At 37.8% G+C, this 26,987-nt stretch overlaps 1 protein-coding gene across 1 annotated transcript; it reads right to left on the bottom strand.

The window, feature by feature from the left end:
• Nucleotides 1-1,086: 1,086 nt before the first annotated feature.
• On the bottom strand, nt 1,087-20,452 carry mrpl39 (mitochondrial ribosomal protein L39). Its single transcript, XM_038281132.1, has 10 exons — nt 20,416-20,452; nt 18,996-19,202; nt 18,778-18,917; nt 18,590-18,689; nt 14,277-14,344; nt 14,087-14,199; nt 13,939-14,004; nt 13,680-13,833; nt 9,762-9,809; nt 1,087-1,228 (listed from the first exon to the last, which is right to left on the bottom strand). The coding sequence occupies exons 1-10, from the start codon at nt 20,450-20,452 to the stop codon at nt 1,154-1,156; spliced, it is 1,008 nt and encodes a 335-aa protein (XP_038137060.1). The 3' UTR covers nt 1,087-1,153.
• Between the last annotated feature and the right edge of the window lie 6,535 nt (nt 20,453-26,987).

Genomic DNA, 26,987 nt, shown 5'->3' with positions numbered 1-26,987 from the left:
AAAAATATGAATCTTATGGTTTATAATAAGAAGCATTTCAAGTTATAACAACATAATTAAAACTAAAAGCAAAACCTAAATATTTTAAAATCCTTCCCAGGAAAATTGGCAAAAGTCTGTTGATATAAAAACAGTTTATATCAACTCCACTTTATCTTTATACAGGTGTTAAAATATTCTCTATAATGCATTAAAAGGTGAATTTTTATTTTATGAAGTGAAGATTCAACACTGCATGAAGAGAAACATTGAGCAGTCAAGGTCGAACAAATCTGCAACATTAACAGCTTAGCGAGCAGAAAATGCCCGCTGCATTTTGTAGCTTTCCCTAAATGCCACACTTATCTGATTTACTCACAGGTCACTCTATGACGGCGAGACGGCAATCCACAGCTACCGCCCTGACTCTGTAAACCTGCCTTACACACACACGCTGTGCTATTGGTGTAAAGCAACCAGAAGGGGAGAAAATATGAGATTAAACTAAGCTGCTCAGTTTAAGGCGCACAATGAGGATAGATGAAGCATAAAACCTTCAATCTTTAGCATTAAAGGGACGCTAGAATCTAAAAGCCAATTAAATACATTATTCCATATCTCATTCAAGCTGCAGACATTCCTGAACGCCACTCGTGCATTCAGGGCACACATTCAACCATCTCAGCCGGTGCAGGTGCTGACCCTCAAGCCTGCAGCACATGTCCCAGGGCGTGTCCCTCACAGTTTGCATTTGGATCAGCACCGACAGCTGCAGCGTAGATTTCTGATGCGGTTCTGCAGAATAAATGCAGACAATCGTTTCTGATGCAGGTTTTACTGTAAGTGGGATTTTCCCAAAGAATAAAACTTATTCTTCATGGGAAACGGGAGCGAAAACAAGTAAGAGGACACCGCCTTATGTCTGCGATCCTGAGGGTCAGGAACCACCTGTCTGACCACTGATACGCACAACAGCTGCTGGTTCAGACACACGGCCTTTGTTGGAAAGCAGACTGCTTGCACACATGTTACTTTATCCGTTTGTTTACAGCCGGATCAGCTGCGAGAAGCCCGAGTTCACTAATCAGAAGAAACACACAACTGGGACAGATTTGTTGCTATTTTTATAGCATTTATTGAACAAATGTGATGCATGGAGTTTCAATCGAGGCGGTTACTGGTTCGCTGCAGGCCGGGCTGAGTTAGGAGGGGCGGACGGGGTCCCTCTTTCAGGTTCCAGAACCTCAACCTGCAGAAGAGGGAACAGGAGAACAAGGGCACGACATTTATTTAACAAACAGACGTATAAATGGCTGAATGTCCGATGAAACGCGTCGTTGGTCATGGGGTCGTGATGCTTGTTTGCGGCGTGGGCTGGAGTGTTTGGAGCGCCAGCTGGAGGCAGACGGGGCACATGACTCCCTGCTGCCTGCAGCCGGCTCACGAAGCCCATCCGCCCACGCCTTCTGCTTTTCTTTTTGTTTTTTTAAACTGGTTCTGCCATGTTCTGGGACATGGAGGAGCAAATGTATCGAATGAGGACAACACGCCACAACTTCAAAAACACAAAAACAACAACTGCAGTCTGAAAATAAATACATGCCAACGTTGGAGCACATTTCATATGAGCAGATTTACTTATAGGAGCAAAAATTAAAAATACTGATTAAAAATATCACTTTCAATTATTAGCACTTGCTTGGATTCTTCTTATTTATTACAGGAAGCCTATTATACAGTGAGGAAAAAAAGTCTTTGAACACCCTGCTATTTTGCAAGTTCTCCCACTAAGAAATCATGGAGGGGTCTAAAATTTTCATCGTATGTAGACTTAGATTTATTTTGTCAAATAATCATAAATGTAAACAAACAGAAATTTCATTTAAAACAGCTCTAGACAATTTCATTTTTTAAAGAGCAGCCTTATAAAACAATACATAAAAATAGTAATATAAATATATGACAGTATAATTACAGTTCTGACATTAATATTATTTTTTGCATGTCCAAATTGAGAGACATTATCTAAAAAGAAATTATCCAGAAATCAAAATGTATGATTTTTCACAATTTATTTGTGATACAGCTGCTAATAGAGATCAATCATTTCCTGTAGTTTTTCCACATGGTTTGCATACAATGCAGGAGGGATTTTGGCCCACTCCTCCACACAGGTCCTCTATAGATCAGTCAGGTTTCTGGGCTGCTGCAGAGAAACATGGAGTTTAAGCTCCCTTCAAAGATTCTCTATTGGGTTTAGGTCTAGAGACTGGCTAAGCCACGTCAGAACCTTGATATGTTTCTTACAGATTAACTCCTTGGTTATCCTGGCTGTGTGCTTCGGGTTGTTGGCAGACCCAGCCTCGATCCATCTTCAATGTTCTGAGGGAAGGAGGTTGTTCCCCAAAATCTCCCAATACATGGCTTTGGTCATCCCCTCCTTAATACAGTGCAGTTGCCCCCAAAGCATGATGCTACCACCCCATGCCTCACAGTAGGGAAGGTGTTCTTGGCATGGTACTCATCATTCCTCTTCCTCCAAAGTGGAATTATGTCTAAAAAGTTTTACTTTGGTCTCATCTGACCTCATGACTTTCTCCCATGATGCCTCTGGATCATCCAAATGGTCGTTGGCAAACTTAAGGCGGGCCTTGACATTTGCTGGTTTAAGCAGGGGAACCTTCCGTGTCACGCAAGATTTCAAACCATGACATCTTATTATATTACCTATGGTAACCATGGAAAAGGTGGTCCCAGCTCTTTTCAGGTCATTGACCAGCTCCTTCTGTGTAGTTTTGGGCTGATTTCCTACCTTTCCTAGGATTATTGAGACGCCATGAGGTGAGATCTTGCATGCAGCCCCAGTCTGAGGGAGATTGACAGTCATGTTTAGCTTCTTCTATTTTCTAATGATTGCTCCAACAGTGGACCTTTTTTCTAGCCTGGGTGCCATTCCGAACTTAGTCCCGCCCACAAAGTTTGAGGTCGGGAAGTTCGGTCTGGCTCTGCTCCATAGTAGCGCGAGTATTATCGCCCACTGTCAGGCGATCCAATCAAATTGTCAGGGCGGGCTTTATACGATGATGGACAGATGACCAACAGTAACGTAATCAACCACGTGACCAAAGCGGGCTTGGGTGACAACAATAATGGCTGCCGCTGGAGAGTTTAGGTGAGTAGATTCTGCTATTAGGTCTGTTCTAGAAGATATCGACAGCAAATTAATTTTAAAAGAGGAACAGAGAAACGCGATCAAGTCTCATCTTCTTATTCTAGGCGTGCAACTGCACGCTTTGATTTTTGTTGACAACAACTGTGCATCGCTTAACATACGTCACGCACTCCGTTGCTCTTATTGGTTGTAGGTCTATCCAATTGAGTGCAGAGGCATTTTTTTTCCTGGTTCGTTCGAAACATGCCCCATAATCACAGCTCTATGGAGCAGTATCAGACTCATATTCTGACTAGAATTGAGTCGGACTACGTCAGGCTACCTTTTTTCACCAAGCTGCTTCACAATTTCCCCGTTGCCCTTTCCAGCCTCGTGGAGGTCTACAATTTTGTCTCTAGGGTCTTTGGACAGCTCTTTGGTCTTGGCCATGTTAGTAGTTGGATTCTTACTGATTGTATGGGATGAACAGGTGTCTCTACGCAGCTAACAACCTCAAACAGGTGCATCTAATTTAGGATAATAAATGGAGTAGAGGTGGACATTTTTAAGGCAGACTAACTGGTCTTTGAGGGTCAGAATACTAGCTGATAGGTGTACAAATACTTATTTGCAGCTGTATCACACAAATAAATTTAGTGATTACTGGATTTTTGTTTTTCAGATCATGTCTCTCACAGTGAACATGCACCTATGATAATTTCAGACCCTTTCTTGATTTCTAAGTGGGAGAGCAAAACAGCAAAGTGTTCAAATACTTATTCTCCCCACTCATTTTCCTCACTGTATATTTATGAGTATTTTAACCCCTCTTCAAAGTGGGATACTTAATCTTAAAGCAAGGCAGAAAGATAATAATTAGACCAATTTAAAAAAGACAATGGTAACATGTCTTTCATGCTGTTATAAATTACATATCTGAGATTAGAATCTATAGGAATCACAAAAGAACAGAGGTGGGAGATTGACTGAATGCAGATAACTCATTTAACAGATTTTAATTGTTAAAGTGTGCTTGCTGAGGCAATCAAAATGAGAAAATGTTAGGATCTGACCAACATTATTAAAATAGGAAGGATTGGGACACATTCTTGCATTTCTTTTCCAAGATAAAAAGTGAAACACTGTTTGAGCCAAGAGAGATGAAAGCTGTGGTTAAATTTAGAAAAACATAAAAATAAAATGAAAGGCACCAGATGGCTATAAAAAAGCATATCTCAATCAGAGAAATGCTTTGGCTTATTCAGCAGTTTCAGTTTTAATAAAATCTGTTCCCATTGTTTTGTAATTTACTTAGAAAAACCGTTTCTGGAGGTTTAAGGAAGCAGAACATCTAAGGCCCTGCCTAAATCCAAACAGCAATCCTCGCACAGATTTTTAACAACTGATGAGGAAAGAAAAATGATTACTGCAAAAAAGCAGATGTAGTGAACTCTGGAGACAAACGTCTGCAAAGTGGTTGATCCAAAGATCAAAAGTAAACTTTTCATATAAATAGTTTTTTCTTGTGATTTCATCAAACAACAATTGTTGGAAAGATGGGTAATTCTGCTTTCTCAGCCAACTAAATTAAAAAAATTTATAAATAATTAAATAAATAATCAGCTGCTTTAACAAGGTTCATTCTACCCCGTAACTAATATAATCTGGAAATAAAAATTGCATAAAATGATACCAGCTCTGCGTAGTCTTGTTTTATAAATTATCTTTCGCACATTTCACCACAAAAAAAAAAACAAATACCCAAAACACATATTTTTTAACAAAATGTGCAATAACATACACACAAAAAAAGTTCATGCTTTACTTTTATTACCAAGTGCTCCTTAGAATTGATCAGAAATTAGTCAAACCCAATTAAGAAGTTAGATTTAAATTAAATTCAACCAATTCTTTTTTTTAAAGATATATTTTAATGTGAAATGAGCAGCTTTTTATCTGTTTATATTATTTATTCACTACTTTCTTTGGTGATGAGCTGCAGGGCCTTTAAGGCCGGAACACCTCCATGCCATCACCCTAATCTTTAGCTCCCTCCACAGAATCTCCATAGGATTTAAGCCAGAACTCTGACAGGGAGCATAAAAATTGTAGGGAAGCAGCTGTTCCAACCTTTGCTTTTTTGAATTCTCCCGAGTGGTGCATGACTTTACACTAGTGAATAAAGTTCTTCTTCTTTAAAAAAAACATCTACTGGAATGCAGTGTCGACCGGAACGACTCTCAGGAACTAAATTCTATTATACAAATGTGTTATATTTAGATATCGAAATATTATTCTGTAAACGTTACTGCCTGAATGACTTCTAAATAATTCAAATACATTTAATTTAACTTTTACTTTACCCCACAATATTCACATTTACCATCCAGTGTGGTAAATGTGGACAAATGGACAAATGTGAAGTACGGTTTTATCCAGTGTGAGCAAATTTCAATTGAGAAATAATTGTTTCTTCTCTACCTGTTCTTCTCATTTCTCCAGTTTTCTTTTGAATTTTATAAAACCAACGTCTCTCCGCTTCCTTTTGCCATTTATCCTTTATTTTTTGCTTAATTAGCATTTTAACTTCTGGTTTACTAAAATTAATAATAAAATCCACTGAAAATTTTTTTTAACAGATTCTTTTGCTGCCTGATCTACCTGCTCATTTCCTTTAACTCCACATGTGAATAAAGTGAATGTGATTGGTCGATTATCAAGGGGGCGGGATTGTTGTGGCGGAAGATTTGCAAGCTAGTTTGGTTGTGGCCGGTTTGTTGGGAGCATCTTGCTAACCAGTTAGCAACTTAGTGCTAGCAGGTTCCCAATGGGAAATTACATTGGGACCAAGTAGCACTAAATTGGTGACTTAGAAACGACACCGTCAAGGAACGCTATGGACAGAGGAAACATGCAAGAGGAGGAGGGTTTGGTATCGGAGGTCGTGGATGAATCCCCTCCGTCATACATTTTTTTTATTTAGAGGAGGGAAGTGGCGACAAAGTTGTTGTGGAAGAGGACACCAGGGCAGCAGAAGCTTGGTTTGGTATGTTTGAGCCCTTGCCTCACAACGCTGCCAGTTCTGTTAGCTCTACTCCTGCCGAAGACACAGACGTCCATCCCCCTGAACACTGGGACGGAACTCAATGGGAAAGTAAATGACTCTTATTTCTAATTTTATTTCTCATTAAGGCCACAACCTAAAGATATTCAAATGAAGATATGAAAAATGAAGATTTTTCTCTTTATCGGCTTTGAAAGAGTTTTAAAGAACCATCTCTAAAGCTTTTGAACTCCAGGGAAAAAAAGAGAGGACAAAGAACAGCAAGACAGGACAAAGAAAACTGGACTTTAACTGGACTCAGAGCCACTGAGACTGGAAAAACATCCAGATTGTCAAAAGAGGGAACAAAACCCTAATTAACAAGCTATATTTCTTTTAAACAGTTCTTTCTTTATTAACTCCTGCTGTCTTTGTAAAGAATATATACATAAAGAATTGTTTGAGGGGAAAAAACAACCTACAGAAGTAGACATTCAAAATCTCTCCACTTAGCTTGATGGGCATTTGGCAGGTCCCCTAAGATTCATTTTTTAAACATCAATCTTCTTACTAAAATATTCTGTCATGATTGGTGGACATTAAGATCTAAAGAGAAGCACCAGCTCCTGCTCAGACCCTGTAATTCTGTGAGCGGGTGGAGTGAGAGTAAATAAAATATGCACGCCTAGGAGAAAGAGGGGGTCGCTCCAGTGGCTGGAAGTTGGCTGCCATTCGGCTTACGTTTGATTGGGAAGGGCCATTTTGAATGGCTGCTACTGTATCAACAATCTGTAGGGACCAAGAGGAACATTTGACGATGACTCTAAAAGAAAAAAATTAACCAAACTGTTTGTAAAACAGTTTGAGAAGCTGATATTAACCATACACATGTGGTTTCTATTTACTGCTTTTTATGTAGGGGAATCAGAGTAAAAGGGGCTTTACTCTTGTTCTAAAATGCTACGTTCAGGCCGCATGCTGCAGAAGTACCTAGTTTACATGCAAAGTCAATGGTTGACGCACATCAAGGCGCAGTAAAAGGTCCTGCAGCGCGTCTGAGCTGTCAAGACTGCGCCTCATCAGCTTCAGATGCACTTTAGAAGCAGTATCTGCTGACGTTGGAAAAATTTAACTTTTGCTTCTCAACGCGTCACATCCACCAGTCAGAGAAGCTGATCTGGGAGCTGGCAGGGAGACAGACACAGCGCTGCTAAAGCAGACCGCTCAGATCACTCCCCTGAAAACATTTATTAACTCGTAAATTACCTTAAAATCTGGAAAACTGCCGGCCAAATATGTTCAAGTTCATTATTCTGGTGCCTGCTGTTTGGATTACGTACACGAACGACGCCTTCCAGCCGCCGCGAACAGTAGCGGAAAACCGCGAAGAGGCAACCGGGCCAGAGGCTGCCTTTTAACGGGATTCCCAGTGAAAGAGCACCATCGGCATGTGGTGATCTGAGCAGCTCTAACAGCGAAATGATATTTGAAGGCAGGATCGTGATCTTGATGAAGTCACTGCACAGATGAAGTTCAGGTGGACTTTCTCACTTAAAAACATATTAAAATGACTTTTTACGCACTTATAACAGAAACATAGCAAAGCCTCTCTCTGCCATTGATCACAGGAGCAGCAGCAGCATCAGATGCATCTGTGCAAACTTTACTGGATGCGCTTCAGGTGCATCAAAGATGGTTTTGATGCATGTCTGACCTTAATGTGAACAAGCTTCAAATAGAAGCAGTATGCGCGCTTTTGCTGCTGCTTCATGCGGTCTGAACGTAGCATAATAACATTTTTACTAACAGTCATCTCTTTATACTGTGAAATAAACATCCTTCAAATAACCTAGTAGCTGATTGGTGGCATAACTGCTTTTTTACCTCATGGGACACAAAGGACAATTAGGACCTCTGCACATGGAAAGGTGCATACATTAGTATAAGCAGACATTCGGCAGCAGGTCGGCTCATAAAAGCCAAATTTGAGGAAAATGTAGGCCACGAAGCACACGATGCCAGCAGCTGCCAAGTTAAGCATCTCTATTAATGAACATCTTTTTTCTTTAAATTACGCAACTACTGATGGCAGAAATGCTGCAGCAAAAGATATTTTGCCAACATGGCTCCACCCTAAAGTCACGCTAAGCCTAGTTTATATTTGAAAAATAATTGCTGCAGGGGATCGATACATTTTTCATGTAAAATTACAGATTTTCACAGCTCCTGATTAACATTTCAGTCATTTAAGTGCATTTAAAAATAGAAAATATCAGTTTGCCATGAATCCAGGGCAGATATTTCTACAATAAGAAGGCTTTAAAAATAAAGTGTAAGAAGAGAACAAAAGTTAAAAAAAGGAGGAAGTTGGAAAGAAAGGAGGAAAGAAGGAACACAGGGAAAAGACAATGAGGGGAAGAAAAAAGTACAAGAAAAGAAGGATGGAAACAATGAAATACAATTAATAGAGGGACGAGGAAGATGAGAGGAAGGAAATAACAAGGAAGTAAGGAAAGATGCATTAAATGCAGGAAACCAGGATCAAAGGTATGAATGACACATAAAGAAAAAAAATTAAAGGATGCATATCAAAAAAGAGGTAGAAAATAAAGAAAAAAGCTTTAAAGGAAGGAAGGAAGGAAGGAAGGAAATAATGAGATGAGAAGGAAGGAAGGAAATAATGAGATGAGAAGGAAGGAAGGAAGGAATGAACAAAGGAAAGAAGAAATGGAGGATGGAAACAATGTGAGAAGGAAGGAAGGAAACATTTAAATTAAATACAATAATAGAGAGACAAGGAAGAAGGAAGGAAAGATGCTTATCAAAAGAGGTAGAGAATGAAGGAAAAAGGACCTGTGGTTTTAAGGAAGTGAGGAGAGACGGAGAGAATACAAGAGAAGGAAGCAATGAAGGAAGTAAGCAATGCATGAGAGGAAGGACACAAAAAAAGTTGTAGAATACAAGAAAGAGAAAAAGGACTAATGACAAACCAAAGCATGTCAGTTAGGAACAGTGAATGGAATAGTATATCAAGTCTAATACTAATACTCTAATTCTATTTTTTTTTTCTTATTTGGACCTAAACAAAACTAAATGATCTAAAAATGTTTCCTGCTCCTCCTGACTGTGTTGGAAACAGAGCAGATTGTACTTTGCATTAGATCCAGATCTGCGCCTCTCTGCTGCAGTGAACTTGGAGAGTTTTAAAAATACCTTTTTTCTTGGCTCCCCAGTTAATGTGTGTGCTTTTGATGTCTGCTCACTGAGTCCTCTACCAGCAGGATGGGACCTGCTGTTTCCTAAAGATTACAGCCCACCATGCATCGCCTCTGCTTTTGCCAGCATTAAAATGAACACAATATAAATAGCAGTGGTAAATCCTAACCTCTGGCTGCTTCTCAGCATCTGAGGCGATAGCTGCAGCCAGAGAGCTGGCTACGTGTGAAGCAGGGTGGGATGGGGACGGGCCTGCAGCACAGACAGCAGTCCAACAAGCACTAGAGCACCAAGAGGCTCCTGTCAGCTGGGCTCAGCTTTGACGCTGCCGCTGTCTGAGGTAGAGATACAGAGATGTTTTATTGTCCTTACCAGTTTCTCTGCCCGTTGCCTCAGTTTCCTCCAGACTGTGTGATGAGCCTACAGAAAGAAACAGGGAAATGTGACGTACAGACATGTGAGCAAATTATCCCTGCAACTATGGCTGAGATGTCATGTTTACTAATCAGTATCTGGGTTTGCACTAAAACCTAGAAAAACTTGAAGTGCATGGTGCCTATATCCAAATATGGTGAAATAAGAACTACTTAATGTTTGTTTAAATGAGATAAATATAAAAAGGTAGAAAAAAGAAAAATCAGACTTTAAATATATAGAAGAGGGTGAGAGGAAGAATGGCTGAATAGATAAGAGAGAAAGGAAGGATTAAATAAGGGAAGAGGAAGGGACAGAAAGAAAGTATGGAGGATTTGTTAATAAGGAAAGAAGGGAAGAAGGAAGGACTGGGTGAAAGGAAGGAAGGAAGGAAGGAAGGAAGGAAGGAAGGAAGGAAGGAAGGAAGGAAGGAAGGAAGGAAGGAAGGAAGGACTGGGTGAAAGGAAGGAAGGAAGGAAGGACTGGGTGAAAGGAAGGAAGGAAGGAAGGACTGGGTGAAAGGAAGGAAGGAAGGAAGGACTGGGTGAAAGGAAGGAAGGAAGGAAGGACTGGGTGAAGGGAAGGAAGGAAGGAAGGAATGAAGGAAGGAATGAAGGAATGAAGGAAGGAAGGACTGGGTGGAAGGAAGGACTGGGTGGAAGGAAGGAAGGAATGAAGGAAGGAAGGAAGGAAGGAAGGAAGGAAGGAAGGAAGGAAGGAAGGAAGGAAGGAAGGAAGGAAGGAAGGAAGGAAGGAAGGAAGGAAGGAAGGAAGGAAGGAAGGACTGGGTGAAAGGAAGGAAGGAAGGAAGGACTGGGTGAAAGGAAGGAAGGAAGGAAGGACTGGGTGAAGGGAAGGAAGGAAGGAAGGACTGGGTGAAGGGAAGGAAGGAAGGAAGGAAGGAATGAAGGAAGGAATGAAGGAAGGAAGGACTGGGTGAAAGGAAGGAAGGAAGAAAGGACTGGGTGAAGGGAAGGAATGAAGGAAGGAAGGAAGGAAGGAAGGAAGGAAGGAAGGAAGGAAGGAAGGAAGGAAGGAAGGAAGGAAGGAAGGAAGGAAGGAAGGAAGGAAGGAAGGAAGGACTGGGTAAAAGGAAGGAAGGAAGGAAGGACTGGGTAAAAGGAAGGAAGGAAGGACTGGGTAAAAGGAAGGAAGGTAGGACTGGGTAAAAGGAAGGAAGGAAGGACTGGGTAAAAGGAAGGAAGGAAGGACTGGGTAAAAGGAAGGAAGGTAGGACTGGGTAAAAGGAAGGAAGGACTGGGTAAAAGGAAGGAAGGAAGGACTGGGTAAAAGGAAGGAAGGTAGGACTGGGTAAAAGGAAGGAAGGACTGGGTAAAAGGAAGGAAGGAAGGACTGGGTAAAAGGAAGGAAGGTAGGACTGGGTAAAAGGAAGGAAGGAAGGACTGGGTAAAAGGAAGGAAGGTAGGACTGGGTAAAAGGAAGGAAGGAAGGAAGGAAGGAAGGAAGGAAGGAAGGAAGGAAGGAAGGAAGGAAGGAAGGAAGGAAGGAAGGAAGGAAGGAAGGAAGGAAGGAAGGAAGGAAGGAAGGAAGGAAGGAAGGAAGGCTCAGTAAACTGAGCAAAGCAGAGTAAATATTTTCACTGCACTAAAAATAGAAACTATTTCTGTCCTAACCTCTATAACATTTAGTCCATAGATCACTCCACACTTCCCACAATATAAAACCGTCCCTCAAACACTGAGCCGCTTTTACTCCTGATCTGACAGGATGCGTTTGCTCTGTGCAAATGTTCTCCTGACTGAAAGAAGTTCTTAAATTATCGTGGATATAAAAGATTTATGGATCAATTTTACAGGAATATAAAACTACTTGTGATAAATTAATTCAATTCAATTCAGTTTATTTATATAGCGCCAAATTCACAACACATGTCATCTCAAGGCACTTTACAGTTCAATACATCAAGCACACAGCGCCCCCTCCTGGTTAAAGCAGAGGGCGCTGTGTTTCACTCTGCATCCCAGGGAGCGATTGAAAACCAATAACATAAATTTCTGAACAAGTGAATAATCCATATTCACAACAAGTTAACCAAATTTATTATTAAGTCCTGCCAATATAAGACTTTGTGTTTTTAACTTTACTAAACATTGCATAGAGGATTAAGTTTTAATCCAAGATAAACTAATCTTATTTGAACACGATTATACTTCCCTAAACTAACAGGATTAGTTAATCTGCAGCTAAATCTACAGGTGCTGGTCATAAAATTAGAATATCATAAAAAAGTAGATTGATTTCAGTAATTCCATTTAAAAAGTGAAACTTGTATATTATATTCATACATTACATACAAACTCATATATTTCAGATGTTTATTTTGTTTAATTTTGATGATTACAAATGACAACAAATGAAAATCTCAAATTCATCATATCAGAAAATTAGAATATTGTGAAAAGGTTCAAAATTGATGGCCCCTGGTGCCACACTCTAATCAGCTAATTAACTCAAACCACCTGCAAAAGCCTTTAAATGGTCTTTCAGTCTAGTTCTATAGGCTACACAATCATGGGGAAGACTGCTGACTTGACAGTTGTCCAAAAGACGACCATCGACACCTTGCACAAGGAGGGCAAGACACAAAAGGTCATCGCTAAAGAGGCTGGCTGTTCACAGAGCTCAGTGTCCAAGCACATTAATAGAGAGGCGAAGGGAAGGAAAAGATGTGGTCGAAAAAAGTGTACAAGCAAGAGAGATAACCGCACCCTGGAGAGGATTGTGAAACAAAACCAATTCAAAAATGTGGGGGAGATTCACAAAGAGTGGACTGCAGCTGGAGTGAGTGCTTCAAGAACCACCACACACAGACGTATGAAAGACATGGGTTTCTGCTGTCGCATTCCTTGTGTCAAGCCACTCTTGAACCACAGACAGCGTCAGAAGCGTCTTGCCTGGGCTAAAGAGAAACAGGACTGGACTGCTGGTGAGTGGTCCAAAGTCATGTTCTCTGATGAAAGTAAATTTTGCATTTCCTTTGGAAATCAAGGTCCCAGAGTCTGGAGGAAAAGAAGAGAGGCACTTCATCCACGTTGCTTGAAGTCCAGTGTAAAGTTTCCACAGTCAGTGATGGTTTGGGGTGCCATGTCATCTGCTGGTGTTGGTCCATTGTGTTTTCTGAGGTCCAGGGTCAACGCAGCCACATACCAGGAAGTTTTAGAGCACTTCATGCTTCCTGCAGCTGACCAACTTTTTGGAGATGCAGATTTCATTTTCCAACAGGACTTGGCACCTGCACACAGTGCCAAAGCTACCAGTACCTGGTTGAAGGACCATGGTATCCCTGTTCTTAATTGGCCAGCAAACTCTCCTGACCTTAACCCCATAGAAAATCTATGGGGTATTGTGAAGAAGAAGATGCAATACACCAGACCCAACAATTCAGAAGAGCTAAAAGCCACTATTAGAGCAACCTGGGCTATCATAACACCTGAGCAGTGCCACAGACTGATCGACTCCATGCCACGCCGCATTGCTGCAGTAATACAGGCCAAAGGAGGCCCAACTAAATACTGAGTGCTGTACATGCTCATACTTTTCATGTTCATACTTTTCAGTTGGCCAACATTTCTATAAATCCTTTGTTTTTATTGGTCTTCAGTAATATTCTAATTTTCTGATATGATGAATTTGAGATTTTCATTTGTTGTCATTTGTAATCATCAAAATTAAACAAAATAAACATCTGAAATATATGAGTTTGTGTGTAATGTATGAATATAATATACAAGTTTCACTTTTTAAATGGAATTACTGAAATCAATCTACTTTTTCATGATATTCTAATTTTATGACCAGCACCTGTAATACAAAAAGCTGAAGAATTAGCCGATCAGTAATTAGTTGGTCATATACCTGAAGCTGCAGTGGCAGCGAGAGGCCCTGAGCTCTGCGGTGGTGGCCCCAGGGGCCTTGACCCAGGCTGTGGAGAGCTGTCACCTCATACTGGGAGCACAGGCCTGTTCTGGCCACTAGGGGGCCCCCACTCAGCATCACATGATCACCACATCTGGAAAAAAAGAATAGAAAGTGAATTAAATTGAGTTTATAATAATACTAAAAATCATAATAATATAACTGATATAAATAGTAATAATATAATTATAATAAGCACCTATAGAGCATAACAGTGCCTTTAGGACTGTGTGAAGCTTTCTGTTCTACTTCCTCCTGTTTACACCTGAGAGACAAAAACAAAGTCAGAAAATAAACATCATTGTGGTGTTAAAGAGAGAGACCTGTGATAGTCGGATCAACTCTACCTGCTATGAGAGAAAACCTCCAGCGCCACAGGGGGCGTGACCTCCAGAGGCTCCCAGACCAGATCCTGATGGATCAGCTGCTGGGCCCCTCGGGTCAGAGAGCGCAGGGTCTCCTGCAAATGGACAAACACTTTAACTCAGAGAAAACCTTTTTTCCTCTTCAAAATGGCTCCGTTTTAATCTTCATTACCTCAGACGGGGTCCAGGAGTCCAGCTGAGGGTCGAGGAGTACATCACAGCAGAAAGCCCCTGAAGTTACTGCAGGAGGTAAAAAAAGAAGACAAAAAAAAAATTATCTGAATAGCTGTCCTTTTAGAGAAATTCTAATAAAAAATTAATAATTTTTTCCCAAAAACTCAAATATGAACATTTTGAAAGGTATGTTCAAATTCTCTGTAATATATGCACCTTTTTGATACTGGATGGCATAACAGCAACACCACTAAGTTTTAAATTTGCCCTTATAAAGAGTATCAATCACTGCTGTCAGGTCAGCAGACTACATATGGTTGTGCACCACTACTAGTGCAGGGCGCCCCCTGGTGGTAGGCAGCATTTTTAATACTGGAAGTGAAATATAGGAACTCTAGAAATTTTTTTTTTTAATAAAAAAGGAATATTACAAAGTATGGTTTGCCATGGTCTCAATATAAATGAAGTCATCTATTTCTTTTGTGCTTCTTTTATTAGCCAATTAATTCAGAGATTGCTGCCAACTCATCCACTTTGTCGCTCTATTTAGCAACTTTAAGAACCCTCTACTACCTTAAAGGGGAGTGGTGGCTAGTGGTTAGAATTCTGAAGTTGTGAGTTTGAAACCCACGCCCACAGACTGCCACTCTGGCTCTCTGAGCAAAGACCTTTAACCCCAGATTGCTCCCTGTGCGCTACACAGCGGCAGCCCACTGCTCCCCAAAGGGGAGAGTAAATTTCTCAATTGTGAAATCAATAGGTTCAATTTATCTTATTATTTCATTTATTTTCTTCAGTCAGAAAAAGCATTCTAGAGCCATTTTTTCTGTGTTTTTGGACACCTTGGCGACAATAAAGGTTTAATAGTTTTAAAGTTTTTGATTACCGTAAATTCTCTAATATAGGCCCGGGCCTTTATTTCACTCAAGTGCATCGCGGTCCAGGCCTTTATTGGATAGAGGCCAGAATTAGAGACAGGCCTCTATTGCTATTTGAGCAAAACAGACTACCAGTGGAATGAATAAAAATGAGATTTTGTGTCTATTTGAACCTATAAAACACTAGGTTCATTTATTGAAAAAGTACAGTTACCATGTCTCGCTTGGTTTGAAGTAAAAAAAAAAAAAAATCCTCCAATTCTGTTTAACTCTCCTCCTCAGTTTTTCTCCTCCTCTTCATCTCTCCCTTTAATCTCCTCATCACTCGCGCTCCTCATGTTCTGCTGCGTGTCTGTTCTCTTCCTCGCGCAGACGGGCAGCAGTCAGGGCCTGTCGTCCAGCTGCGCAGGGCTGTGGTACTTGTATGTTACTTACTACCACAAGTATAATGTTGAGGTATGCCCAGAAAAAACGTTTATAGCCCCGGCCTGTATTAGAGACCGGCCATTACCTCCTCTGACAGCGAGACCGGCCAATGTTAGAGTCCCGGCCGCTATTGGAATACAGGCCAATATTAGAGAATTTACGGTAGTTTTATTTAGTTTTGACTTCTGATTATTTTAAAATTCTATTTTCGTTTGAATTCGTTTTCATTGGCTAATTTAGTTTGTGAAATTCCTACCGGAAACTAGACCTCATATCTACTCATGATAAAGACTAACACCTATGCACATCTCTAATAAATTCAGCTAGTTTTATTAGTTTAGTAAACTCTTATTGCAGTTTCAGTTAGTTTTCTTTCTTTTTTTCTTTTTTTTCTTTGCAAGGTCCGATTAAGTAAATGAAAATGTTTTTTTTTCCATTCTAGTTTTTGTCGTTTCATTTGTTTTATTGCTCTGGAGTTTCCATCTACAGTTCAAAGCTCTGTGCACACGTCACAGTGCTGCGCATAGTTCAAGGCAGCACTCGCTGTATACAAGCGCACAATCACAAACTGGCCCCTAAAAACTAACACTGAGCATTAACCCTCCGTTTGCCCATTCCTGCAGAGGACTGTCCCAAATCAACATAGTGGGTAGGGCCAGTGGCTGTTCACTCTTAAATATCGAGTCTGCATCAGTGCAGGCTCGCTGGAAGTCGGCAGCAGGTGCAACAGCGGCCAAATGGCAGAAGAAACACGTTCCTTTGTCACATTGAAGGAAAATCGCAAGGTAGTATATGAAAAATACGTAATTTATTCCAAAATGGAAGGTCCTCTTTGAAATAGTTTTTCACCGTATACCTTTGTGTTAAGAAAGGGGCAAATGTTTAATGTTCTGTTAACCTGCGCAATGGGGTGCCACTGTGTTGTCATAGCAACGACTGCTTCAGTTTTCCATTGGAGGGAAGAAGCTGTCCCATTCTCATTTATACAACCCCCTCACACTAAAACCTACGCCCCTCTATGACGTGTGCAACTGGAGGAAGTGCACTTAAAGGTTTCAGCATCCAGGTTACAATCTTAAAGACTGGAATAGTACTTGAACCCCACAGCGTAACGGACGGCTAGTAAATGACAGAACCAATCCCTGTTTTTGAAATATTTCTGCTAAAAAATATTTTTTAAACTTTTACAAGAAGAACATGTACAATAGAATATTAATTATTTAGATAATTTACCCCTCAAAACAAGTTTTACATCGGCACTGGAACTCACTTTTCTGTTTTTTTTTTTACCTTATTTACCAAATAAGATTATAAAATTCAAACAAGAATATTAACCTTGCATAAACCTACACACACAAATACAGATTAGAATATAGAAAGCAATCATGGAGGAATAAGTGCTAGGGGAAAGAAAATTAAGATAAAGGCAATTAAAAAAATAAAAATATATTCAGGCATTTCATTGCATACTTTCCTTAAAGTTTTTTTTTTTTAAGTTTTGCTCATAAAAAAAAAAACAACATTTTAAGGAGTTGAGAACATTTTTCATTTTAGGCTATAAATATTTGAACATCAGAAAGACCAACTTAGACTGTCAATGTAGAATATATGAGCCAATTAAAAATGTGAAATGTTCTAAACTAATTTACTTTAGAAATAAGACAGAACATAAAGGCAAGACTTTCCTCCATAATTTAACACATTTGAATCTTGTCTTTAAGTTTTATTACCAGGGTTTATTTGGCTTGGTATTTTAAACTTGAAACGTTTAATACATTTAATACCATTGAGGTTTCCTCAATATTTTATTACAAGATAATTTATGACTATTGAACAGAAAAGGCTTTATAAGATCAATTACTCAACACTACATTTATTATGAAGTATACTTTCTAAATATTTCACTTTCAATGATGATTTTAAACAGAATGATCTTTATTATTTGATTTTTAAGGAGCAGGGAATGGCTTTGCATTTTTTATTTTAAGGAGGATTCAGTACATTTAAGCTTATGTTTATTCAGTTTGGTTAAATATTCCAAAATATTACAATTAACATCTAATAAATATTTAATAAAAACTACTACCTTAATCAAAAATTAAAATAGAATTTTTGTTTCAAAAATATAAAAAACAGAAGCTAATGAATAAGAATTATTGATTGAATATCATTTTAGAGAAAAAATTATGTTTGTTGATTATTTACAGGTTTTTTATGTTTATCCAAATACATTTTTTGCTTGAAACGTCACATACAGCATGAGCTTAAATGCACGCTTAGCCAAAGTGTGGATCGAGGGCACCTAGGGGCGGGGCCAAAGACGGTTCTGGAGAACTGGAATGCACTAAAAACTCTAATCCTTGGTGGGAATACAAAACGGAAGAACGCAAGAGCAGAAGTGCTTGTATTGGGAATGGGCCAAACATTGTAGGGTGGATCGATTATTCCGTTGCCTTTTATGACGACGCTTCCGATCTCTCACCCTGAGGAAACGTAAACAGAGAGGCAGGCCAGATACGGAAGATTGTTTTAGATTAAATCTGCTCTCTATAGTCATTCACTCTCATTCTCTTTTCAATATGAAAGCCACGCTGGGAAACTACTATTGTTAAGGACTCAGTCCAGGTGTTCTTATTTCACTGCAGCTCATTTTACTACAATTACTTATATTATGTTCTTTTAAGTTTAAAAAAAAAAAAACAGTTTAAATTATTTATTTCTTCAAACATCAGTAATTATTTTTGTTTGCAAAGTTTTGCAAAATACATTCTATCTACTCTATATACTCCAAATATGAAGCTGTGGAAGTAGAAACAGTTGCGTCTCCATTCCAAGTATTTATGTCGCAATAAGGGCTTATATTTTGGTTTTGGTTATAGTTGAAGATAACATGAGAGTTTGAAGTGATACAGAGAGAAAAATATGACAAAGCCCTAACAAGAGATTTCTGCATTGCATCTAAATGTACTGCAGGAAGTGTTTCAGATGTAAGAATGTGTTCCTCAACCTGGCACTTCTGGGGTGCTGAGCAGCTCCACGGGGTAATCGTCCTTAAATGCCGTCTCCAGGACCTGTCCTAGCAGAGCAGCGCAGGAACGCCAATAAGCCTGAAAGGTAAAGGGCCGGATTAAAACCCAAAACATTCCCATTTAGCTCCCTTTCCAGAAAACTGGAACTTTTGATTTCTTGATGCACCTCATTGACGAGACTTGGGTCGCTGTCTTTAAATGTAAGCAGAGTGAGGGAGCAGGAGTGGGTGAGGGGCTGATGCAGGGGCCACGGTTCTCCATCCACCATCGCCAGAGCAGAGTTGTTCACATGATGCTCAGTTAGATCTAAAAGTACAGCATTAGTATTCAAGAAAAAAAAATGTTTTGGGTGTAGGTAGTCTGGTCCTTTCCAATCTGACTTACGTCTAGCACAGCTCAGAGGAGTTGACATTCCTTTATTCATGATCAGGAGTGTACCGTCCAGTCCTGGCCCCTTCATGGACACCTCTATCTTCTCGATGCGGGGATACAGAGCTCTCTGCCTGGCCTGCTCTCTGGAGAAGACCGCGTTACGCTGACTGTGCACCTCTGCAGGAGAAGGACGCACAGCCGCTACAGCGGATGACAATCCTAAGAGCAGACAAGGAGAGAAGATTAAAAGCTCCATTCAGATTTAATTGTGTTTAGGAGAACAAAATGTATATTTCAGGCTCGAAAGGTTTCTCCCTTTCTCTCAATATTATATTAGCAACATTTTGTGGTAAGCTGTCCCTTTTTGGAACAACAAACTATATATACAGAGTCGCCATCTTTAATCAACCACAGGATCTCTAATCACATCTCCAAGAGCTTACAGTGAGCCGCGACTGTTACTAACTTCTGCAATCACTTAAGTTATTTTGTTTAAAATTTTTTATCAAAACCCAAACTATTTGACAGTCTAACGCTTATTGATTCAATTAGGGCTGAAACAATTAATTGGATTAATCGATTATTGAAATAATCCTCAACTAATTTAGCAATCAATTCATTGTTAACTGGAGTATAGACTATAACATATTTAGCTGACAGAGCAGCAGTAAATACATCAAAAATATAAGATAAAAAAAAAACTTTTTTGTCTGTCAATATGCTCAGAAACTTAGTTTCTTTAATTTTGTGAAAAATCTTCTTTAAGGAATCTTTGGCTATCCGGTTATTAATGAGTTAATCGAAAAAAATAATTTACAGATATATTGATTTGCAAAATAATCTTTAGTTGCAATTACCTATAAACATGGTTTATTTCTTAATAATTAAGAATTTTCTTCTCATTCCTCTTCGATACCATCTGTTATGATTTAGCAACTTGCACTTAAAATGATGAGTTTGAAACCCAAATGCTGGAAAATGACTTTCCCCTATTTAATAAACGACATTGTGTGCATTTCTTACATTTGAAATTAGATCTAAATAACTGTTGTTAAATTTTAAGAACTGACAATAGCTTTGTTTAGCTGTAGCTCATGGAAAACACCCTAACCAAATGTCATCTTGTGTCCTAAAATGGGATTTATAAGACTTACTTAGGCTGATTTATTTTGTCATTTTGGATATAAGAGTGTAAAAGAAAAGAAATTTCGTTTAAAACAGTTCTAGACAATTCAATTTTTTTTAAAGTGCAGCCTTGAAAACAGTAATAAATACGTAAAAATTAGTAATATAAAAATATGGCTGTATATTTACAGTTCTAACATTCTTTTTTTATATTTATACTATACTATATTTATACTATATATTCGAAGCTAATGCCATGACATTTTGCCTAAAGCTCTCATGCTAACTAATGCTAACTGCTACTTACGTCTCTGGAAAATTTGACACACGGTCCTTGTCGCCATTGTTATGACTTTAAATACAAATAATAGAGAAAAACAAACTTAAAAAAGCTACAGTTAAAGAGTAAACAAATAAATGACAAGCTAGAAACCCCTATAGTTGAAGGACGCCATGCATAAGCTCTGTGCACCGCATATTTATGTCCGCCGTCCAGCAGAAAGGAAAAAAGTTCCGCTTGACGTTTATAAACTGAGCTGCGATGTTACTTACCGCCACCAGGTGCCGCTGTTTAGACCTTGCTAACGATCTAAATTATTTTTTTTAAATAATATTTGTGTGTTTATCAGTTGAATTGAGGACTTGACTTAAGTCTTAGATTTGATGACCTGAGGAATTACTTGATTTTAACAGAATAAAGCAGTAACTTCACGTTAACCTGAGCGCCAATGACTTGTAATAGTGTGTCTTTACTTGAAATTATGTATAAAATATTAATAACACTAAAACTGAATTATTTAATCCACATGTTTTGTTTACTAATGTCATTAATATTTTATTAGTAGGTTCTCCACAGGAGCTGTGGAGAACCTGTTTGCTGCTGCTACTCTGAGCTGAGCTGTGGAGGAGCTCTATGCTACTGGTGCTACTGCTACTCCTCTACCACCAGGCCAGGCATCAGCCTTCACAACCAGGCCAGGCATCAGCCTTCACCACCAGGCCAGGCATCAGCCTTCACCACCAGGCCAGGCATCAGCCTTCACCACCAGGCCAGGCATCAGCCTTCACAACCAGGCCAGGCATCAGCCTTCACCACCAGGCCAGGCATCAGCCTTCACAACCAGGCCAGGCATCAGCCTTCACCACCAGGCCAGGCATCAGACTCCACCACCAGGCCAAGCCAGGAGCCTCCTACATAAGGCCAGGTATCTAAAATGCCACCTAAAGGATCAAAAGCAGAAATGAAGACAGATGAGGAGTATGTGTCACTCAGCCAATTAACCGAGTTGATGCAACAACAGAAAGACATGTTTATGGCTCTGCTGCAACAACAACAAGAAAATTTCAAAGGGTTTGTCCAAATTATTATGGACTCGACGAACAACAGAATGGAGTCATTGACAAAGGACATACAAGAAGTGAAAGTAAGCCTACAGTTCACACAAAAAGAAGTGGATGACCTGAAAAGTGACCGCAGAAAACATGCTGAGCGATGTGAAATCATGCAAGCAGATATCTACAAAGTTTGTGAAAGTCTGCTGAAAATAACAGATAAAATGGAATACTTGGAAGGACAGACATGACGCAACAACCTCATATTTGAGGGAGTACCTGAGTCACCCAGAGAAACCTGGGCTGAATCAGAGGAGAAAATCAAGAAGATACTGGTGGAGAATTTACAACTACAGCACAAGGTGGAGCTGGAGAGAGGACACCGCATAGGGAAACCCGGCGGAGGCGAAAGAACTAGGCCCATACTTGTTAAATTCCTCAGGTATAAGGACAGAGAGACCATATTACAACGTGCAAAGTCTCTCAGAGGAACAAAAATCTACATCAACGAGGATTTCACAGACACAGTCAAGCAAAAGAGGAAAGAGCTGATGCCTGAGCTGAAAGCTGCCAGAGAGAGAGGGGACATTGCCTACCTACGCTACGACAAATTGGTTGTTCATCCACGCACTAGCACACCAAAACAATCGTAAAGACATTGGACAATGGTATGTTGAACAACTTTTCATATGACACTTGAAACTACACATCCGAAATCGGAAAAATTGTTAAGAAAACTTGTTGAATTGAACCATCTGGAATCAAATACTTCAAAACATACTGCATACAAATCACAGGCCAATCAAATTGATATTGACCCAGATATTAATTTTTTTCTTAATAATGATGACTGCCAATATTATACTGATGACCAATATAACAACACTTTTAAGACTGAAAATAAAATCTCATTAATCCATTTCAATAGTAGAAGCTTGTATGCTAACTTCAGTAAGATCAAGGACTATTTAAATCAATTTACACAGTCGTTTAATATAATTTTGGTATCAGAAACATGGATTAATAATGAAAGGGGCATGGATTTCGAACTTGATGGATATGAGTTGTTGTGTGTGAACAGGAAGAACAAAAATGGTGGTGGTGTAGCTATGTATGTGGATATGAATTATAATTATAAGGTGATAGAAAATATGTCAACTGTGATAGATAATGTGCTTGAATGTATAACAATAGAAATAAGTCGGACAAAAAAGAAAAATATCATTGTAAGCTGTATATATAGAACACCAGGTTCAAATATAGATACTTTTAAAAACTGGATGGAAGATCACTACACAAGTGCAAACAATAAAGTCATGTTTATTGGTGGCGACTTTAATATAGATTTGATAAATCCAAATAAACATAAGTTGACGGATGAATTTATAAATACAATGTATAGTATTGGGTTACATCCCAAGATTACCAGACCCAGCCGAATCACAACTCACTGCGCAACGTTAATTGATAATATATTTTCTAATGAAATGGATAATAATACAGTAAGCGGATTATTAGTAAATGATATCAGTGATCACCTTCCAGTCTTTACAATCTATAATGATGATCAAATTAAAAATAAACAGGGCAAGATAACACTGTACAGAAGGGTGAGGTCTGAAGAAACTATGGATGCATTCAAAAATGAGTTACTAAGACAAGATTGGGAGTTCTTGTATCAAGAAAATGATACTGATAAAGCATACAATGAATTTTTAAGAACATTTAAAATATTATATGATCAAAATTGTCCAATTAAACAATACTACAGAAAACAAAAGTATATGAATGATCAATGGATGTCAAAGGGACTGAAGAATGCTTGCAAAAAGAAAAATACACTATATAGAGAATTTATAAAACATAGAACTAAGGAAGCAGAAGATAAATACAAGAAGTATAGAAATAAGTTAACTAATATTATGAGGAACTGTAAGAAAGATTATTACAAGAAGTTACTGGATGAGAATAAGCACAATATAAAAGGTATATGGGATATTTTAAATAGTATAATTAGAAATAAAACTAGAAATATTAATTATCCACAGTATTTTATAGAAAATGAAAAAAATATAAATAACATAGATGATGCGGTTAACAAGTTTAATGAGTTTTTTGTAAATGTCGGACCAAAACTTGCAAATGAAATTGAACATCCAGTGACATTCAATGAAGATAATCTAATAGATAGAAATCCAAGCACAATGTTCCTTAAACCTGTGGATGAGAAGGAAATCATAGATATTGTTAGCGAGTGTAAAAGCAAGACATCTACTGATTATGATGAAATAGATATGAAAATAATAAAAAAGGTTATTCATGGGATCTCCAAACCATTAATGTATATTTTTAATTTATCATTACAAACCGGTAAATTTCCCAATAATATGAAAATAGCTAAAGTTATTCCTGTGTACAAAACTGGGGACAAGCATCATTTCACAAATTACAGACCGGTTTCTCTTCTCCCACAGTTTTCAAAAATTCTGGAAAAAGTTGTCAATTACAGGTTAGACAATTTCATAGAAAGACATAATTTACTCTCAGATAATCAATATGGATTCAGAAGAAATCGATCAACATCACAAGCATTAATTGAACTAATAGAAGAAACAACAAATTCCATAGATAGCAAGAAATATTCTGTTGGGGTTTTTATTGATCTAAAAAAAGCATTTGATACTATAAATCATGATATATTAATTAACAAATTAGAGCAATATGGGATCAGGGGACTGGCACTAGAGTGGGTAAGAAGTTATTTAAAAAACAGGAAGCAATTTGTGAAGATGGGAGATCATCAGTCAAGATGTTTGGACATTGTGTGTGGTGTACCACAGGGGTCGGTCTTGGGTCCTAAATTATTCATCATGTACATTAATGACATATGTAAGATATCACAAAAACTCAAATTTATTTTATTTGCGGATGACACAAATATAATAGGATCAGGTGAGAATTTACAGCAACTTTTGGACACTATCACCTCAGAATTCATTAATATTAAATACTGGCTAAATAAAAATAAACTGTCACTAAATTTGAGTAAAACAAAATATATGATATTTGGTAACAAAAAAATAAATCATCATGCACGGGTACAGATAGGAGGGGTTCATATAGAGAAAGTATATGAAACTAAATTTCTCGGGGTGATAATAAATGACAAGATTTGCTGGAAGTCTCATATTAAATACATCAGCACTAAAATATCTAAAAGCATCTCTGTAATAGCCAAAGTAAGATATTTTTTAGATTACAAATCACTCCATGCTCTGTTCTGTTCTTTGGTCTTACCTCATTTAATTTACTGTATAGAGGTATGGGGAAGCACATATAAAAGTTCACTAGAGCCACTGTTCATATTGCAAAAAAGAGCCATGAGAATAATTCATAAAGTTGGATATCGAGAACACACCAACACACTATTTATAATGTCTAAAATCATGAAGCTTTATGATATGATAGAATTCCAAACAGCACAATTTCTATTTAAAGCTAGAAATAAGCTGTTACCAAGTCACTTGACAAATTTGTTTTATGAGAGAGAGGGGGGGTATGATTTAAGGGAGATAACTAATTTTAAGATTCAAAGATACAGAACTGCAAGGAAAAGATTTTGTATAACAAATAGTGGAGTGAGGCTATGGAACAGACTGAGCATGGATTTGAAGCAATGTCCAAACATCAACCAGTTTAAAAACAAATATAAACAAATGATTTTTACAAGATACAGGGAGGAGGGGGCTTGAGGGGGAATAGAACTTGCTCTGCCACTATGAATTAAAATCGATAAGAAGTCAAGAGAGATGAAATAATAATAAAAAAAAAAAAAAAAGTGTGAGAGAATAGGGTTTTTGGTTTATGGATATGTATGGATATACGTGTACGTAGATAGAGATATGTGTATACTGTCTATAGTAATTGGGGTGTGTATGTATATGCATGTATGTGTGTATGTGTTTGAGATACGGGTGTATGTGTAAGTATGCATGTGTGTATATATATGTATAGGTATCTATGAGTATGTGTATGTATATATATATATATATGTATATATGTATGTGTGTGTGTGTGTCTGTATATATAGATATGTATGTATGCTTAAACATTGGTAGATGTTAATATAGAACAGGGGTAGGATTTAATAAGTTTTATTACTTCTTCCTACTCCTTTTCGAACATGATGGGATGTACATGTTTTTTTTTTTTTTTTCTTTTTCTTCTTTTTTTTTTTTTTTTGTATGACTTTATTAATTTACTTATATTTGCTTTTTATTAAGTGTTCGAAATAAATGATCAATCAATTAATGACTTGAAATGTATGTGATAGGACTTGTCTTGACATTAGACTTCAGAATAAAAACTTCAATAAGACTTATCCTTAATTTGAGAATTAATTAATTAAAGGAACCTATTATATGTTAGAATACCTTTAAAAGGTGATGTTAGACAGGAAGTTTAACTTGCCAGTGGAACAAATAGATGTTCTTAATTCAAAGAAAAGGAAAAATCAATAACACTGGAAAAGTGTAAAGTAGGTTTTATATATAAAAGCACCAATTCCTCAGGTTTGTGTCCTTTTTTTTCTTATTGGTACATTGACTGATAATAAATTACTTATTAAAATGGTAGTGATATGCATCCTAAACCAAAATAACATCACAACAATTTACTTTTTTCTCCCTGGTTCAGCATTAACCTATTCATTAATTCATAATATGTTTATAATAGATCATGTTTTGCACAGGAAGAACAACTAATGGAATTTGCAAATATGCATGCATTATAGATAACAGTTCAAGTAGTGTTGGGGTATCATACCTATAAAAAAAAAGATGTTTTTTTGGGGGGAATATGGATTTCAAAAGGATGAAATTGATAACACCAATTTAAAGTTACAAACAGTTTTATAAAAGATTCCCCAGGGTTCAGTGCTGGGATCCTTGCTATTTATTTTGTGCATAGTTTGTATTTGTTATGTTTCTACACAGCTACATGTTGTACTCTTTCCAGACAACACTAATAATGATGTATATTTTGTGCAAAGTACAATTACCATCTAGTCCATATAAATAGATAAAAATAAAATAAAATGAACAGCCTAACATTTAAAAAATAAAGCTAAAATAAAATAGGACCTAAGAGCAAGTTTCTTAGAGTTATTATGAACAGTAAATCATATTGGAAATCATGGCTTTTTTCAATCCAAAATGTCATCGTCAGTCCGACATCAATCCAAAGATTTATCAACCTGATATCTTAAGTGCATTAAGAGAGAGAGCCCTTCTTATCAGAATCTATCTAGAAATTTCTTTACAACCAAATAAATAAATATATATATATATATATATATATATATATATATATATATATATATATATATATATATATATATATATATATATATATATATGCTATGCAAAAAGGTTTTTCGGTGATATGACATCTAGTGACAATGAACTTTGTTGCAATGTAATAATCGACTAAGATCAGATTTCCTTACCTTTTTGTGGCATATTAGTTCTTTTTTTAAAACAAATTCCT

This window comes from Cyprinodon tularosa, unplaced genomic scaffold, assembly GCF_016077235.1.
Source record: "Cyprinodon tularosa strain WSP-4 unplaced genomic scaffold, ASM1607723v1 ctg1, whole genome shotgun sequence".
Taxonomy (NCBI): Eukaryota; Metazoa; Chordata; class Actinopteri; order Cyprinodontiformes; family Cyprinodontidae; genus Cyprinodon; species Cyprinodon tularosa.
Note: the sequence above shows the minus strand (reverse complement) of the source record. Positions and strands in the feature narration are given on the sequence as shown.